The sequence below is a fragment of the Mus pahari genome, chromosome 7 (genome assembly GCF_900095145.1).
Source record: "Mus pahari chromosome 7, PAHARI_EIJ_v1.1, whole genome shotgun sequence".
Classification (NCBI taxonomy): Eukaryota; Metazoa; Chordata; class Mammalia; order Rodentia; family Muridae; genus Mus; species Mus pahari.
In genome coordinates this window covers 99752646-99771004 of record NC_034596.1, presented here as the reverse complement: position 1 = coordinate 99771004, position 18359 = coordinate 99752646, and the positions used below count along the sequence as shown (strand labels likewise).

General features: G+C 47.6%; 1 protein-coding gene across 1 annotated transcript in view; it reads right to left on the bottom strand.

The window, feature by feature from the left end:
* The window catches only part of Ak7 (adenylate kinase 7), a 68192-nt gene that overhangs the window by 45070 nt on the left and 4763 nt on the right, over positions 1–18359 (bottom strand). The window contains exons 3-5 of the mRNA XM_021202570.1: positions 14278–14386; positions 11971–12065; positions 1234–1344 (exon numbers count right to left, since the gene is read on the bottom strand). Coding sequence (XP_021058229.1) covers positions 1234–1344; positions 11971–12065; positions 14278–14386 — 315 coding nt within the window. The remainder of the gene's footprint in view (positions 1–1233; positions 1345–11970; positions 12066–14277; positions 14387–18359) is intronic.

Sequence of the window (18359 nt, the reverse complement as noted above, 5' to 3'; positions counted from 1 at the left end):
TCAAGGCCAGCCTGGTCTACAAAGTGAGTTCCAGGACAGCCAGGGCTATACAGAGAAACCCTGTCTCGAAAAACAAAAAACAAAAAACAAACCAAAAAAAAAAAAAAAAAACCCAGAAATCTATTTTAGTAAAAGATAAAATTATTATACATGTCAAATGACAAGCTTTGCTGCAATGGTAGCTTTTCTTTAATGGTGGGTGCTGGGGACCGAACCCGGGTCCTTGACATGCAAGGCAGACTCTGTCACTGACTCAGACTACATTTCCCCGCCTCTTAAAAAGTTTTATTTATATTGTATTTTGGTCTTTTTGAGATAGGGTTTCTTTGTGTAGCCCTGACTGTCCTAGAACGTGCTCTGTAGACCAGGTTAGACTCGAACTCAGAGATCTATCTGTCTCTGCCTCCCGAGTGCTGAGATTAAAGGCATGCACCATGACTGCCTGGATAAAAGATTTATATCTAATTATGCGGGGTGGGTGCCTATGAATTCAGATGCCTTAAGATGCCAGAGACATCAGACCCCCTGGAGCTGGGGCCTCCAAGTGGCTGCTACACACTAAACTTAGGTCCATGCTCTTAACCACAAACAGTGCCTGGCCATCCCTGACTGTGTGATCCTGAACAAACTAATCCATCCCCCACTCAAGTGTGTGTCTCTTTATTGTCTGTCTGTTTTCAAAACAAAGTCTCAGTATGTAGCCCAGGCTGTCAGGGAATTCATTATGTAGATCAGGCTGTCCTGGAACTCACAGAGATCCACCTGCCTCTAAGTGCTGGGATTAAAGGCAAGCGCCAGTCTTTTTGTAAGAGGGACGTTGCACGTTTCAGAGCTATTTGAAGAAAAGTACTGTGAGCGACTCTAGGAACCACCATAGGGCGTGGTGGCTTCCTTCTCATCCCTCCTGAGTTATTGGCCCAGACCCCTTGGTGGAGGAGAGGCTGAGTTTAGCTGGAGGCCCAGCATAGGGCTTTCAGGTCAGAGGGCTGGATCATAATCTGGGCCAGGAACTCTCTAAGGATAGGATATACGGCTTGAGGCAAAGCTCACACCCATAGGGATGCAAGAGGAACTAAACCACGGAGTTTGCACTGTTATAGTAAGGTGTCCTGGCCATGCAAAAACAGTCTGAAAAGGGAACAGGGCTGAGTATGCAGAGGAGAGTCTAGCCCAGGTACACCACCTCACAAAGAACCTTTCCCACCCCACAACGGTCTCTGCGTCCGGACTTACATTTTTTCCAAATTTGAGAACTAATTTTTCAGCGTTGATGTGGTCCAGGAAGTTGGGGTGATGTTTCCTTCTTCGATAATCCTCTTCTGTGAAGGGAACCTCGTTGTCATCCTAAGGGAGACACAAGGTGCAAAGCTTGTGCCCCAGAGTCAGGGGAGGATGCACTGCTCAAGGAGTAATTCCTTGTGGCTCAATGGAAGTTTAACACTATCTGCTTCCCAAGAATGAAACCTGAATCTCCAAAGAGCTGGCTCAGAGAGCCTCCACCAGTGCCCACATGAGGAAGTGACAGATATTCCCAGTGATGGACGCAACAAGGACACTGCATATCTCATCAGAGCGTACCCCATGGGCACGTGCAATTCCTGTGTGCCGACTGAATCACATAGTGTGAGTAACCTGTAAGCCCCGAGTGCCCAAGGACCGGTAATGTCCTGGAATGCTGGGGGCTGCTAGTCACGGAAAATGGCAAGTCAGGTGTTTCCACTCCAGTAAACAAGGTTGGTTGCCCCAACTGCACAAGATGCACTTGATCTCAACCCCACCCAACCCTCCACCCCCGCCCAAAGATTTATTTATTCATTATACGTAAGTACACTGTAGCTGTCTTCAGACACACCAGAAGAGGGCATTCAGATCTCATTATGGATGGCTATGAGCCACCATGTGGTTGCTGGGATTTGAACTCAGGACCTTCAGAAGATCAGTCAGTGCTGTTAACCACTGAGCCTACTTGATCTCATACTAGGCAGGATGCATGCTTTTCCCTGATTGGATGGTGGCAGGAAGTACTATAGCCTGTGGGCTCAGCCTTTATGAATGCCTGACTAAAATAATTCAGCACCATTCTGGGGGGGCAGGGGGTGGGGTCCCAGGTATGAGCCTGGCCAGTATTTTATAAAGCTTGCTTTAATAGGACAGTCATGGATTTGGTCTGTCTCTTTGCAATTTTCAGGTTTAACACCTCCACCTCCTCAGACCTGGAATTACAGGTGTGGGATACCATGGCCATTTTATACCAACGAACGTCAAGCCACCTGCTTTGAATTTATATTTATAGATCTGGCTCCTGGAAGTCCCGGACCTCTTCCTTCTGTGACTGTAGTAACCAGAGTGTGTGAAACCTCTAAGCTGTGCTGTGGTAAAGCCCGACTTTGCTTTTGAGGGTGCACAAAGTCCCCGAGAGCAAGCATCCTATGACAACCTCTCATAGCAACAGCCAGACAGGCGACAACAGCAGGGCCACGATACTATAGAGATCCTGAGACACCCTGCAGAGGACAGATAGCCTAGCCGTCCTGATTGTCAGGTGGCTTTGCACCCACGTTTGGTTCCTGCAGATTACTCCAGAAATGCAGTTGTTAAAATATTAACTTGCTGACCCGTATGGAAATTCTCCAAGCTTGCTGTAACCACAATAAATACCCTGCACCCCTAGACTCAAGGCTCTCACTTCTGACCCCCTGCTATGGTGATGGTGAGAGTCCTTGCTCCCAAGCTCATAGTAAAGACCCCTGTGTGTTTGCATTGGCACTGGCTCCTTGGTGGTCCTTGGGGTCCCTGCCTCTTGGGTATAACATTGTAACTGTAAACTGAGAAAGGCATTAATTCAAGACAAGAAGTAGATTATTACCAGAGACATGGAGTGGTGCCCATGCTCTCCTCTCGGCACTCAGGGGGCAGAGGTAGACAGATCTCTGAGTTCCAGGCTAGTAAGGGCTATATAGTGAGACCTGATCTCAAGCCATGGGAAAAAAACAGTACATTTATAGTATGATCATCAAAGGGTGAAATTTACCCATGGTCAAGGGCATTCAGGAACTTAAAAAAAAAATATCAGGCATGGTGATGCACCCCTTTAATCCCAGACCTTGGGAGGCAGAGGCAGGCAGATCTCTGAGTTTGAGGCCAGCCTGGTCTACAGAGTGAGTTCCAGGATAGCCAGGACCACACAAAGAAACCATATCTGGAACAATAAAAAATAAAAAGATAAATAGAACTAACAATGCAAGAAGGGTGTAACATGTAAATATGAATGCCAGAGTGGATTTTCCCTTCTTTATGCATGCCTGTGTGTGTGTGTGTGTGTGTGTGTGTTGGCAGGTGCACATGTGTGGGTATTTCCTGCTGTCTAAATACTTTAACAGCTGGGCCATCTCCCTAGCCTACAAATGGCAGTATTTATGCCAGTATATCATATCTGCAAATTTGCTCAGTTAAGAAGAGAGATTCTAGCCTGGCGTGGTGGCGCACGCCTTTAATCCCAGCACTCGGGAGGCAGAGGCAGGCGTATTTCTGAGTTCGAGACCAGCCTGATCTACAAAGTGAGTTCTAGGACAGCCAGGGCTATACAGAGAAACCCTGTCTCGGGAAAAAAAAAAAAAAAAAAAAAGAAGAGAGATTCTTGGCCTGGAGAGATGGCTCAGAGGTTAAGAGCACTGACTGCTCTTCCAGAGGTCCTGAGTTCAATTCCCAGAAACTGCATGGTGGCTCACAACCATCTGTAATGGGGATCCAATGCCCTCTTCTGGTGTGTCTGTAGGGAACTATAATGTACTCATATAAATAAATTAAAAAAAAAAAAAAAAAGAGGAGCAGTTCTCACAGGTGGCTCCCAGCATCATGGAGGACACGCTCTTGACTTTATTTTTTTTTATTATTTTTTTTTTGCTCTTGACTTTAAAGATGGATTCTGGGAAAGTACCGGCTGTAGGCAAGGAGATGAGATCCTGTCACAGGCTCCTCAGCTGGCCCTGGGTTTTAAGTGAGTTATAAAATGGAAGAAAAGGGCCAGGCATGGAAATCTCAGCACTGGAGATGTGTAGACAGGGGCGGGTCAGGGATTCAGCACTGGAGAGGTGTAGACAGGGGCCGGTCAGGGATTCAGAGCCATCCGGTGCTGCAGAGTGCATTTGAGCCATTTTGGGCTACGTGAGGTCCTGCTCAAAATGACTGGAGCCGTGGTGGGAACTGGAAGAAGATGAAGGCAGCAGGCAGAGGTTCAGAGCTGTGGGCCACGCTGGGGCATGTTGATGATCATGACAGGTGGCTGGTGTGTAAATAGTCACATGTGAATGTGGACACGCAGGAGCCAGTGGCCTGCGTGTGCAGGCTGAAAGACAACCCTGGGTGTCAGTCCTCACGGCCCACCTCCTTTAAGAAAGGGTCTCTTTGGTTTTTGGTTAGCAAGCTGTTGGAGACCAGGTTGAGAAAACCCAGGCATCTCACAGCCCAGGCATTTTTACAACATGCAGCTGAGGGCCATATAGTTCTTTGATTGGAGTCAGTTGCCCCCTCTGCCCTCAAGGCTGTTTCGTGGGAATCAGCAAGATTCTGGCCCTAAGCAAACATCGTTGACTGAGGGAGTCTTCCTGCATTCCGGAGTTGCTCGGAGCTGTCACCTTGGGCTGTTAGAAGAATCCGGGACTCTGAGATAAGCCACCCGATGTTCTGGAGCAGTGACGCCAAGGACCTGAGATAAATCACTAAAAGTTTCAGACTCGCAATTAGCTTCCCCATTTGTCCTTCGCTATGTCTCTTTTGATCACTCCCCAACCCCTCTCTGTATTGTATAAAACTTGAGCCTTTTCCTTCAGTAACCGAGACTATGACAAGCACATGCATGGTCTCCGACTCTTCTTCTTATCCCCATTTCAATATAGGTTTGGGATCCCCCTGGAGGACCATGGACTAACTTGTCCCTCGGGATGGGATAGCGAGCATCCGAGGTGGCTGGCCCTCAAGCCTCCAGGGATGTCCTTGTCTGTGTTGGAGCTCTGAGATGACAGCCATTCATACTATGTGAGTGACTTTAACAGGGCTCAAGGGATTCAAAGTGGGGAACCTCTGTGAGCACCTTTGCCCTCTGAGCAGTGCTCCAGCCAGTGCTGCAGCAGTCTGAATTACATTTTACCTAAGTCATGGACCACAGATAGGAAGGAAGGAAAAAGGTAAAGAATGGAATCTACCACTAGGTGGCGATAGATTGTTTTCCTCGCCCTGTCCTATTCTATTGCTGAGACAACACCATGATGAAAAAAGAAAGCCAAGTTGGGGAGAAAGGTTTGTTTGGCTTATTCTTCCAAATTGCTGTTCATCATCAAGGAGGTCAGGACAGGAACTCAAACAGGGCAGAAACGTGATGTAGAGGGCTTGGAGGGGTACTGCTAGCAGACTTGCCCAGCCTGTTTTCTTATAGAACCCAGGACCATTGGAACACCCATGATGGGTAAGGCCCATGTCCATCAATCACTAATTAAGAAAATTCCCTACAGCTGGATCTTATAGTGGCATCTTCCCATCTGAGGCTCCCTCTTTTCAGATTACTTTAGTTTGTGTGTCCAGTTGACATAGGACTAGCCAGCACACCTCCTTAAGGGGTTTGTTTTTGTTTTGTTTTTCGAGACAGGGTTTCTCTGTGTAGCCCTGGCTGTCCTGGAACTCACTCTGTAGACCAGGCTGTCCTCAAACTCAGAAATCTACCTGCCTCTGCCTCCCAAGGGCTGGGATTAAAGGTGTGTGCCACCACCGCCCGGCTCTCCTTAAGGGTTAATCCAATGGGACAGGTCAAGGACCTAGGTGTCACCTCTAGGGACACACCTAGGAAGGTGGGTTCACTTTGAGATACTGTGTTTTTCCTTTCCAGAGTTCTGGTCCTCTAGTGCAGTCCCCAGAGCCCCGGCCACATGGATGGATCTGCGTGCTATTTCTTTTCCTTCTCTTCCTTCAGATATGGGTCAGAACCTATGGATGCTTTCAAAGCTCCCCAATCGCCTAGGCTTCCGAACCGAGGGAGTTTCTAAGACTCTCCTCCTTGCTCACTGCCAGGCAGCTGACCTCCCTGTGGCCTCAGCTCCAGCTGCCTGGCTTTGTTCCTTTTCTTTTCTTTTTTTTTTTTTTTAAGATTTATTTATTTATTATATGTAAGTACACCGTAGCTGTCTTCAGACACTTCAGAAGAGGGAGTCAGATCTTGTTACGGATGGTTATGAGCCACCATGTGGTTGCTGGGATTTGAACTCCGGACCTTCAGAAGAGCAGTTGGATGCTCTTACCCACTGAGCCATCTCACCAGCCCCCTGTTCCTTTTCTTTATCCTTCTTCCCTTCCTGGCAGCTCGGAGGCTTACAGTTTGCCCTCCCTAGGGCTTTCCGTTTAAACTGATACACTGTCCTCATGCCTCTGCTTGTGTCCACTCAGAAATTCTTTTATGAATGAGCCCCAGCAGGGAGTCCCATTTCCCAGTGGTCATATGATGGCTCTGTTGGGGTTCTGAAATTTCCAGCAACACTTCTTTCTCTCCCTTCAATGCTTTGATTGGCAGAGAAGATAAACCCACCCCTAGATGGAATCCACAGCTGGCAATAGTCCTCCAGCTGATTTCATGGTTGGGGATGCTGACAGCTGAGCCTGGGGCTAGAGAGTTACCATGGATACTATTACTAGATGGGCTGGTGGTACACTTTCAGTGATGAATTAAGAACTTTGGCTGACAAACTGGTGGATGGATGGATGGATGGATGGATGGGTGAGTGGATGGGAATAGGGCTGGGGCAACCCCAGTACCAGGGATTCTCTTAGCAGAAAGACAGAAAATTAGTTTGTGAAGGAAACTGTAGCGAGTTCATCATTTTGCAGAAGTGGCATATCCTGGACAAGTTACATATCACACAATTGGCTGTTCTTTTTTTTTTTTTTTTTTGGTTTTTCGAGACAGGGTTTCTCTGTGTAGCCCTGGCTGTCCTGGAACTCACTTTGTAGACCAGGCTGGCCTCGAACTCAGAAATCCTCCTGCCTCTGCCTCCCGAGTGCTGGGATTAAAGGCGTGCACCACCACACCCGGCGGCTGTTCTTTTTCATCTGCGTGTCCAACCCATAGACAGGGCTGTCAGATTCGGAAGAAATAAGTGGGACAATAAGATAAACAAATGAATACACTTTTACATTGTGTGCCCTGAAGGAATATTTGTGCTAAAACTTAGTCACTACTTACCAGAAGTTTTAACTGAGCTGACTGCTCTTGTATGCACTTTTATTTGCTGACCTTAGCAATCAAACTCACACTGAGTTTGGAAAGAGGATGATCTAGAAGCATCCATCTTTCTAGCCAAAGGTTCAGCTTCGAGCTTCCTGGACCATGGTGGCTGCTGCCTGCTGTGGAGACCATCTAGGGGTTCAGGAAGGATGGACCCTTGGAGCTCCACAGCCCTGGCTAACATGACCAGTCTGCCCGCTATGACTGTTCTAGGCTTATCCCATTGTCAGCCCCTGTGTCTGCAGCAGAAACGGTCACATTCTACAAGGTGGACTGCAAGGTGCCCTGGCCGCAGGTTTTCACTAAAGAAAGGGGACGGGTCTCAGTTTAGCCAGCTGCACGGACGCCTGTAACTGAAAGCAGTCATGGTCGTCAATTCAGTTTTTGCCTTTAGGTTCCTGGAGGGACAGAGACCTGGCTCTGCGCTGTGAACCTTTGCTACTGGTTTTTGGGCTATTCTCCTTTAGTCCTTAAATTTCATTACTACAACAACAACAACAGCACATGAGGTGTATTTTATATAAAAACACAAAATGAGACAAATGACTACAAAACCCCACAAAGCCAGGACAAGGCCGAGTGAGGCCTTTGTGTTGCATGGGCTAGCCCAGAATTCTTAGGCTTGAAATAGCCCTCTCCCTCCTGACTCCAGAGTGCGTCCAGAGCTGGTTGGCTTTAAGTCTGCTTTTCACTTGTGGGGATGGGCAGGGTGGGAGGGTGGGGGGCAGGAGGGGAGGGGTGGGGAGGGCTAGTTCCTTGCCACTGAGAGAAGTGATCATTTCCTTTCCTGATAGATGCCGAGTGAGCAGCTCCTCTTCTTCTGACATGGTAACCTTTCCTTGTTATGTATAAACAGGCGCTGGCATTTCTGGAAATTCTGACAGGCTCATGAACAGATATGGCAACTACTGAGCTCACTCAGTGTGGCTTCACTCTTGTTTACCTATTTATTATTATTATTATTATTATTATTATTATTATTATTATGATTTTTGTTGTTGCTTTTGTTTTTTGTTTTTTGCTTTTGTTTTTGTTTGTTTGTTTGTTTGTTTGGGTTTTTTTGAGACAGGATTTCTCTCAGTGTAGCCCTGGCTGTCCTGGAACTTGCTCTGTAGATCAGGGTGTCCTGGAACTCAGAAATCCACCTGCCTCTGCTTCCTGAGTGCTGGGATCAAAGGCGTGCGCCACCACTGCCCGGCTTATTTATTTATTTATTTATTTTTAAAGCTTTATTTATTTACTATATATAAGTACACTGTAGCTGTCTTCAGACACTCCAGAAGAGGGAGTCAGATCTCGTTACAGATGGTCGTGAGCCACCATGTGGTTGCCGGGATTTGAACTCAGGACCTTCGGAAGAGCAGTCGGGTGCTCTTACCCGCTGAGCCATCTCACCAGCCCCGGCTTATTTATTTTTAAATGAAATCTGGTGACTCTGTGAACTGGACTTTCTTCCTTTGTTTTAATTGTTTTACTGATGTATTCTTTCTGCAAGCACCAATGCCACCCAGGCTGGAGCTGAACTCTTCCTGTGCTGGGGTGACCGGGCTGCCTCAGCTTCTCCTGTAGCTGGGACTCTCACTGTGGCCACTGAGCCAAGCCTGCAGGTGACCTTTCAGACTGCCTACTATGTTCCACCAGCCTGGAACCTGTGTGGGCTCCTGGCTAGCTGGTTATTATTTGTGACAACTAGGTCCTGTCAGTCAACCTTGTTCTGAGAGTTTGGCCGAGTTAACATCATCTCTGGGTTCTTCGTTCACCCACAGAACATAGCTAGAATTTACAAACGGGGGCTAGCAGGTTGGCTCAGTAAGTGCAGGTGCCTGCAGCATAGTGACCAGCGTCCCGGATTCAGCATGGCTGGAAATGACTGGGAAAATGTATCTCGTAACCAGTAACTTCCCACTATGGAGAGCGGAGAAGCACTGTCAGTGCTGGTGTGTGTGCGACCCTGCACACCATTTGCACTGTCGTGATGGCTAAGGAAACTCCATTTTATATTAGTCATCCATCTTGGTCCCTAATAACTGTTTGTCTTGGCTTCAAGTCCCTGGAAGGCACATCCCATCAACCCATATACACAGCCGTACATCCGCTTTGTTACAGTATGACTGCTTCTTGCTTCTTTGTTTGCTTCCATAGCCTGCTTAGGCAGCCATTCAAGGACTGCTTAGGGGTTACCCTGACATCCAAATCTCGGCAGTGCACAACGGCTCCTGGCTTGCTGGTCTTCTTGTGAGTTTTGCGTTTAAAAGTCCTTCCCTCGGTCCACTTCGCAAGGCAGTCTCTCATTTGGCTCAGAGATCCCTGTCCCGTTAGCAGTATCAATACACTTAACTAATTATAATTCGGGTTAAGTTGGTGGTCTTTTCCCTGGGGCAGGTGTGTGTGTGTGTGTGTGTGTGTGTGTGTGTGTGTGTAACTCTATAATGTCCTCATCACTCTAGACTGATTGTACCATCTGATGAGTCTGGCAGAGAATGCTAGGGTGATTCTCCACCGAGTGAGAGGCTGTCACACAGCCACAGCGCTCTGGAACAGCAGAGTGTGATAGTAGAGAAGCAGCCGCGCTGGAAGAAGGTGGGCCTTTCGTCGCAGCTGTGGCCGACTGGCGCATGCCAGCTGTGCTCAATGTGGTCTTAGGTCCGCGGGTTTCACACAGGCAATCCTGGAATGCACTGCGCTGGGACTTGAGGACCTCGGGCAGTTAGAACATTAGCTCCTTTATAACTAACTGTAAAGGTCATCTTCACGGTCAGCTCGTTCATATTTGGAGTCATCTAGGAGAGACACTGCCGGGCCAGGCATGCCTGAGACCTACCTGAGGAGGAAGGAGCCACCAGCCCGGGATCCCCGACTCCATGAAATGAGAGAAGGAGAAGCATTAGCTCTCGTCTCCACTTCCTGAGGGCAGGCAGGCTTGGTGTGATCGGCCACACTCTCCTCCACAGTGACCCACCCTTCAGTGAGACAAGATAAACCCATCCATCCCATGGAGACACACACCCTTAATCCCAGGGCAAGCAGAGGCAGACAAATCCCTGAGTTTAGGGCCGGATTGGTTTACATAGTGAGCTCCAGGCCAGACAGGGTACATAGTGAGACCCCACCTCAAAAACAAACAAACAAACAAACAAACAAGCAGACCTTTCTCCACCTGCTTTTGATCTGTCACAGCAATGAAAGAGTAACCAGTGGGATAACCCTCTTGGATCCTTATCACATCGATGTCAGGCCATGACCAGAGCATCCTTAGCTAGTGTCACTGTCTGTCAGGAGGCAATTTAAAGTCCTTGGTGGTCCTAGCTGGGAATGTGGCTCAGTGGCAGAGTGCTCGTCTAACATACACAAAGCCCTGGGTTTGATCCTCAGCACATCATAAAATCTAAATATGGGGCTGGCGAGATGGCTCAGCAGGTAAGAACACTGACTGCTCTTCCAAAGGTCCTGAGTTCAAATCCCAGCAACCATATGGTGGCTCTCAACCACCCATAATTAGGTCTGATGCCCTCTTCTGGGGCGTGTGAAGACAGCTCCAGTGTAATTAGATATAATAATAGATAAATCTTGGGCCAGAGCGCGCAGAGTTGACCAGATTGAGCAGGGCAGACTGGAGAGAGTGGGGCTGACTGGAGCAAGCTAGAATGACCGGAGTGAGCAGAGGTCCTAAAAATTCAATTCCCTACAACCATATGAAGGCTCACAACCATCTGTACAGGTACAGTGTACTCATATACATAAAATAAATAAATTAAAAAAATATGGCCATGAAGGCCTGTAATCCCAGTTCTTTGGGTACAGAGGTGGAAGGATCTGAAGTTAAAGCTATCCCTGGCTACATAGTGAGTCTGAGGTGAGTCTGGACAATGTAAGATGCTGTCTCAGAAGCAAAACAACAAAACAACACACACAAACCTGGCCAGGCTTTGGTGGTGTGTAAAACAATAATCTTCTCTAGGGCGTGCTCCTTCTAACATAACTGCAGCCATTTTGTATTCAGGCTCACATGTTACTCACAAGGAGAAATTCAGTTCATAGTTAGTACTTCAACTGACACTAAAGAACGTTGCTAATAAGCGAAAACGTTATGGTTGAATCCCTTGCACCCTGCTATCTCAGTGTTCTGAAATTCCCCTGCTCAGCACCTGTCCACTGCCCTCCGTACTCACTCAGGACCAATCAGCTCAAAGGTGAGCTGACAAGACTGTCTAGTTACCCAAAATGGTGTACCCCTCCACTGCTTGCCTTCCGACTTTTGAACCTGGTTCTTCCTACAGAAAGTCTGCCCTGCAGTGGTGGCACACGCCTTTAGTCCCAGCACTTGGGAGGCAGAGGCAGGTAGATTTCTGAGTTTGAGGCCAGCCTGGTCTACAGAGTGAGTTCCAGGACAGCCAGGACTACACAGAGAAACCCTGTCTCAAAACAAACTAAAAAAATAAACAAAACAAAACAAAACAAACAAACAAAACAAAACAAAAAGCCTGCCCTGAGGACAGACTGGTTTTTCCTTCTTGTGGACCTGGACGTCCAGTATTATGGTGTGTGTTCAATAAACTATTCTTGCTTAACTGAGATTGGTGTATGTGTGTCAACTCCCAGACCCTAACATGAATTTGCTTAGGGTTGACAAACTCTATTGAATGCTTGAGATAGGGTGGGGTTCAGGAGTGCAGGGATACCCAGCTCACTCCACTTCTACTTACAGGGTCCAGGGGTTTGGATCTCGCCCATGTCATCACTGTCGACAACAAAATGAACACCTTTCGCTTTTCAAAATGGCTGATTTCTTCATTCAATGCTGTGGGGTCAAAAAAACAGAGCAGCCATTTAGACATTGGAATCTATATAAGAGATTTTTTTCTTTTCTTTTCTTTTCCTTTCTTTTCTTTTCTCTTTTCTTTCCCTTTCCCTTTTCTTTCTCTCCTTCTTCCTTCTTCCTTCCTTCCTCTTCCTCCTCCTCCTTCTTCTTCTTTGCCTAGTTTAAAACATGTTCATTCCATTTAGTGTGTGTGTGTCTTGGGTGTGGGTATTCTTGTATGACTTCAGGGGCTGTCCGTCCTCAGAGGTATCAGATCTCCCTGGAGCTGGATTTACAAGTGGTCATGAGCAGTCCATAATGAGCGTGGGGAACTCTGCAAGAGGCAGCTTATCAGAGGGTAAAGACCTTGTAGGGTTTCACAGAGGGCATTTCTGCCTAGCGGGCTTGAGGCATGGAGGTAATTTAGGATATATCTTCCCTTCACACTGTAGCCAGCTTGGAGGGTGGGCATGAGGTGGGGGCTCTACCTCAGCATCCCAAAGGCGGCGGTAGAGAGGACAGATGAGGTGGGAATGGAGTTTATGAACAAGGTGTGACAAGCGTGTACAACAGACATTCACAAAGGACTCTGAGTCCATCACTGTCACAGGCTGTGCCGAGCCTTCCAGAGTCAGGGCTCACGGAAGCACTGGAATAGTCTGACTGTTGTATGACTTTGCTGAGGTGTATACAGAGTGAGGTCAGAGGGTCCTGGCGCTCTGAGCATCAGGGACATCTCAGTCTTGATAGGGGATTCCTTACACCATCACACACTATGGTGTGGGCGTCCTCACTGGGGAAACGCAGGGTCTCCCCTCAGATCGCGAAGCAGGACCGAACTCAGCCTGGGAACACCACGCTACACTTTCAGGCTGAACCAATGTCAAATGTTTCTCTGACAGTTTGTTTTTAACTCTAGTAAGGAAATTGTCTCTTCTGCTCCACTTTGCTTTTTTAACGTTTCCTCTCCACTGCGCTTCACTTTGGCCTCTTTTGTGAATATGTGTCACACGTCTAGGGCTCTAACTGGGTCACCTTTTTAAAAATGTGGGACACTTTTAATAGGTTGCACGTCTTCTGCCTGTGCCCCCTTAGGCACACTCCTTGGATGCAACTGTGTTTCCTCCCTGAGGCAGGGAGTCATTCCTCTCTCCCATGCTTTATGCTTTCCTCCCACAGCACACAGGAAACATGAAGAGGGAGAATAATTCTGCTACAGTTCTAACCGGCGAAGTGTTGGCAAAAAGTAGTGTTTCTCTTTCTCTCTCTCTCTCCCGGTCCTCTAGTCTAGCCTCCAACTAGCTACATAGCAAAGGATGACCTTAAACTTCTGACTCTGTCTGCACCCTCCAGGTGCCAGGGTTATGGGTATGCCTGCTTGGTGTACTCCTGGGGACTGAACCCCTGATGGCAAGCAGTCATTTGAGTTGTGTCTCCAGTGCTGTAGTCTTTCCTTCTTTCCATCCCTCTGCTCCCTTCTTCCCTTTCTGTCTTTTTTTGCTACTTTTTTTTGGGGTGGGGACAATTTTGTTGCACAGGCAGCTTGGTTTCAGGATCCTAACCCTCCCACCTCGGCATCCTGAGTACCACATCCTGCTGGATGCAGCAGCTCAGCAGTTGGTTAAGAACATGTGCTATCCTTGGAGAAGCCCTGAGTTTAGTTCCTGTAGTGCCCAAGTCAGTGGCTAACAATTGCCTGTAACTCCAGTTCCAGACCTCTTTTGGCCTCTGTGGGTGTACACACACACACACGCACACACACACACACAAACACACACACACATGGCCACACCTCCAAATAGTGCCACTCCCTGGACCACGCATATACAAACCATCACAGAGGTGGAGCTACACAGTAAGACCCTGTCTCAGGACACCAAGAAGCAACAAGCAAACAAGCACAACAGAACACCCCGGGAGACCCCTGGGCCCCCACCCCCAGGAGACCCCTGGGTCCCCATCCCCCGGAGACCACTGGGTCCCCACCCCCTGGGTCCCCAACCCCGGGAGACCCCTGGGTCCCCACCCCCAGATGCATTCATTAGCACACACTTCCAACTCTAGGCACTTCTCAGATCAGTTCTTCTGGGACTCAAAGTGGCTGTAAACAGTGCCCCTTTGTGATTATAAAGAGTTAACCAGGGTCTGCAGTTCAGGGCTGAGTGCTTTCTACCCCAGTTAGCTATAGCAATGTTCCTTATAGCTCACTGACCGGAGACGGCCCACAAGGCCTCCTCCACTTGCTGCACATTCTCCGTGATGTTATAGATGACAGCATCGCACTCCATGAGATGGGAGAGCAGGTCTTCCCGGGAGATGCCCTGAAAAGCAAAGCAACAGTCCATCTGCATCATCGGGTCCACGAGGAATTCTGCCCACCCGCAGCCTCTACCCTGGGAGAGTCCCACAGGGAGTGTTTGCAGAAGTACTTTTATTCAGGAATCTCTGCTCTCTTTGGTGTGCAGTTCACATGTAACAAGGACGTTACTGAAAACAGCCTGGGGTGGCGGATTTTAGAAATTGCAAAACAGAGGCTGTGGAGACAGCTGAGTCAGCCTAGCCTACTGGTGAGCAGCAGGCCAGTGAGAGACTGTGTCACAGGAGAAAGACAACATTCCCGAGGAAGACACCCAATACTGTCTTCCAGTTTCCACACACAGATGTGTGTGTTTACATGTTTCGCCAGGCCCTTTCAGGATCTTTGGCATTCATCTACCCTAATGTGCTTAAGTGACTATAACAAGGCATGAGACCCCAGTCTCTCTCTCTCTCTCTCTCTCTCTCTCTCTCTCTCTCTCTCTCTCTCTTTAAGATTTATTTATTCATTTTTAAAATTTTTATATATGTGACTACACTGCAGCTGTCTTCAGTCACACCAGAAGAGGGCATAGGATCCCATTAAAGACGGTTGTGAGCCACCATGTGGTTGCTGGGAATTGAACTCAGGAACTCTGGAAGAGCAGTCAGTGCTCCTAAGCATTGAGCCATCTTTCTAGCCCCCCAAATGTCTTAAAGAATGGACTTGCAGCTCGGCGTGGTGGCACACGTCTTTAATCCCAGCACTCGGGAGGCAGAGGCAGGCGTATCTCTGAGTTCAAGGCTAGCCTGGTCTACAAAGTGAGAAAAAAAAAAAAAAAAACAGACTTGCATTACTCCCATGTAAGGGACAAAGTTCAAAGTCAGGTGTGCTAAGCAAATTTGGTTCCTTACAGCTAGAGGGAAGAATTCATTCCTTTCTTCTTTTTTTTAGCACCCAGGGAGTGATGAGTGTTGTGGAATACTTGATTACACTGAGAACCCCGAGATGGTGCTATTTGCTGAAAACAAAAAAAACAAAAAACAAACAAACAAACAAACAAAAAACCAACTGTTTTCTAGTTGTGGTGTGGCTCAGCCCTTAGCACACACTTTAAATCCCAAACAATGAAGGTAAAGTTAGCTTGTAGAAGGAAGCACCCATGTTTGAAGGTGATGTCTAATTGAATGACAGTCAAAGTGATGAACCAGAGAAAGATTTGACAGAGTAGGACATGCCCAACTGTCGTGAGAAGAGAGAGGAAAGGGAACCTACTTAAGGGGGCAGGGGGCAGTGCAAGAAGAGAAAAAAAGGGGGGAGGCAGTTATATTGGAACAGTCCTACAGAGACAGATTTCAGAGAGAGAGAGAGAGAGAGAGAGAGAGAGAGAACAAACGAACAAACTGGACACAAGTAAAGACAAAAAGAGCTAGAGATTAGGCCAAGCAGAGCAATTCAGGAGAAACTGAGAGAAGCCAGTTTGACTCAGTTTGGAGAACAGTTTGAGCCAGAACAGCTGAGTTGAACCAGCCAGCCAGGGATCAGAAAGAACTAGAAAGGGTGAGCTTATTCAGCAGTTAAGTCTCAGAGGCTGAAAATATTTTAGCTCTAGATAAGACTGCATGAGAGGAGATGTTGCAGGAAATATTAAAACAGGGAGAAGCTTCTAGGATTAGGCCTAGGTTACCAGGTTACCTAGGTTACTTGGAGTTAGCCTCTGAGATGACAGTTACGACAGGAGTATAAATTCACTTTTACAGATGGCAATGGCTGCTGCTGTGTGACTTTGTAGATTCATAACTCCCATCTCTGTCTTGATGCATTCCCCCTTCTACATTCATCCCAGAAAAAAGACCCTCTTAAAGGTTGATAACATGGGTTGAATTGTCTCCTCTCCCTGAAAAGATATTTTCTTAGTCAGTGTTCTAATGCTGTGAAGAGACACCAAGACCATGGCAACTGATAAAAGAAAAAAATTAATTGGGGCTGACTTAAAGTTTCAGAATGTTAAAGCCCTTGTCCACCATGACGGGGAGCACAGCAATAGACAGGCAGGCATGGCACTGGAGCAGTAACTGACAGCTTATACTTGGTCCATAAATAGGAGGTGGAGAAAAAGAGACTGGAACCTCAAAGCCCACGCATGCCCAGTGACACACCTCCTTCAACAAAGCCACACCCCCTAATCCTTCCCAAGCAGTTCTACCAACCAGGAACCAAGCATTTAAATACATTAGCCTATGGGGGCCATTCTCATTCAAACCACCACATATGTGTTGACCTCCTAATTCCTAGTACTTCAGTCTGCAACCTTACTTGAAGACAGGATCTTTGAATTCCAGTTGGCTGCATGAGCTCACATAGTAGAACACTTGGCTCTCCAATGGCGGCTGGCGCACCATTTGTACTGAGTGAAGTCCAAATGCTGACCATGGCATTCTTCTGTTTTTGCCTCCTAAGTGCTGGAGTACAGGTGTGAGCTACCGGGACCAGCTTCGGGACAGATCTCAGTCACACCTTTCTCACTTTTTGTTTGTAATTGATGTAAATCTCTTAGTTAGGGTCTCTGCTGCTGTGATGAAACACCATGACCAATAACAGGTCAGGGAGGAAAGAGTTCATTTGGCTTCCACATTGGAGCTTATCATTGACTGTAGGTTCTTTTTTTTTTTTTTTAAAGATTTATTTACTATTATACATAAGTACACTGTAGCTGTCTTCAGATGTGCCAGAAGAGGACATCAGATCGCATTATGGGTGGTTGTGAGCCACCATGTGGTTGCTGGGAATTGAACTCAGGACCTTCAGAAGAGCAGTCAGTGCTCCTACCCACTGAGCCATCTTGCCAGCCCGTAGCTTATCATTGAAAGAAGCCAGGACAGGAACTCAAACAGAGCAGAAACTTGGAGGCAGGAGCTGATGCAGAGGTCGTGGAGGAGAGCGTCACTTACTGGCTTACTACCCATGGCTTTCTCATTCTGCTTCCTTATAGAACCCAGAAGAACCAGTGGCCCAGGGATGACATCACCCGCAATAGGCTGGACTCTCCCCACATCAATCACTAAGAAAACGCCCTACAGCTGGGATCTTATGACGGCATCTTCTCAATTAAGGTTCCCTCCTTTCAGATAACTCTAGTTTGTGTGCCACATTGATATAAGACTAGCCAGCACAATAGGCCAATGAATTAAATCTTTAGGCGTGGATAGGTTATTGGGTGCACAGAGATTTACAGAGGGTTCAGAGAGTCGAGACCCAGGCAGACAGAGAGGTTACCTTGGGAGAGAAAGTACCTCTTCTAGGGGTACAAAAATGTCTCCCAGTGAGCACAGAGTCCAATTTGTCAGGTGAAGGTGGCACAGCTGCTCTGTAGGCAGAGTGATGCAAGGTATCAAGTCCCCAGGAGCTCATTACCCTACACCATTCCTCTTTCCTGTAAAGTATATTCACAGGGCCTCCATAGAGAGATTGTTATGAGTTTGTAGGTAAAGACTAGAGCAATCTCTTCTAAGAATACCTCATTTCAATTCTTTGCTTTGGCCCCAAATTTAAAGTGGAGACATTGTGGTGTTCTCTGTCACAGTAGAAAGGTGTGTCCTGGGCTGGGGAGATGGCCCAGTAAGGGAAGTGCTTGCTGCACAATAATGAGGACCTGCATTCTGGTCCCAAGCACCCCGGTTGAGCTGCTTGCGGCGGTGTGCATAGAGATGCATGCAGGAGTGTGGAGAGACAGACGGGAGGTGAGACAGAAGAATTCCCGGAAGCTCGTGGACCAGCTCACCTAGTGCAAGCAGCAAAATCCCTCAAAGCAACCCTGTCTGAGACCAAGTGCAGGGCAGACTGCCTCTTCTGAATTCTGCATGTGCACTGTGGCATGTGCACGCCTGCACTTGTGCACAAGGGTGAAACACGGAGATTAAAAAAGAAGGGAGGGAGAAGGGAGGAAGGAAGGAAGGAAGAAAGGAAGGGGGGAAGGAAGGGAGGGAGGGAGGGAGGGA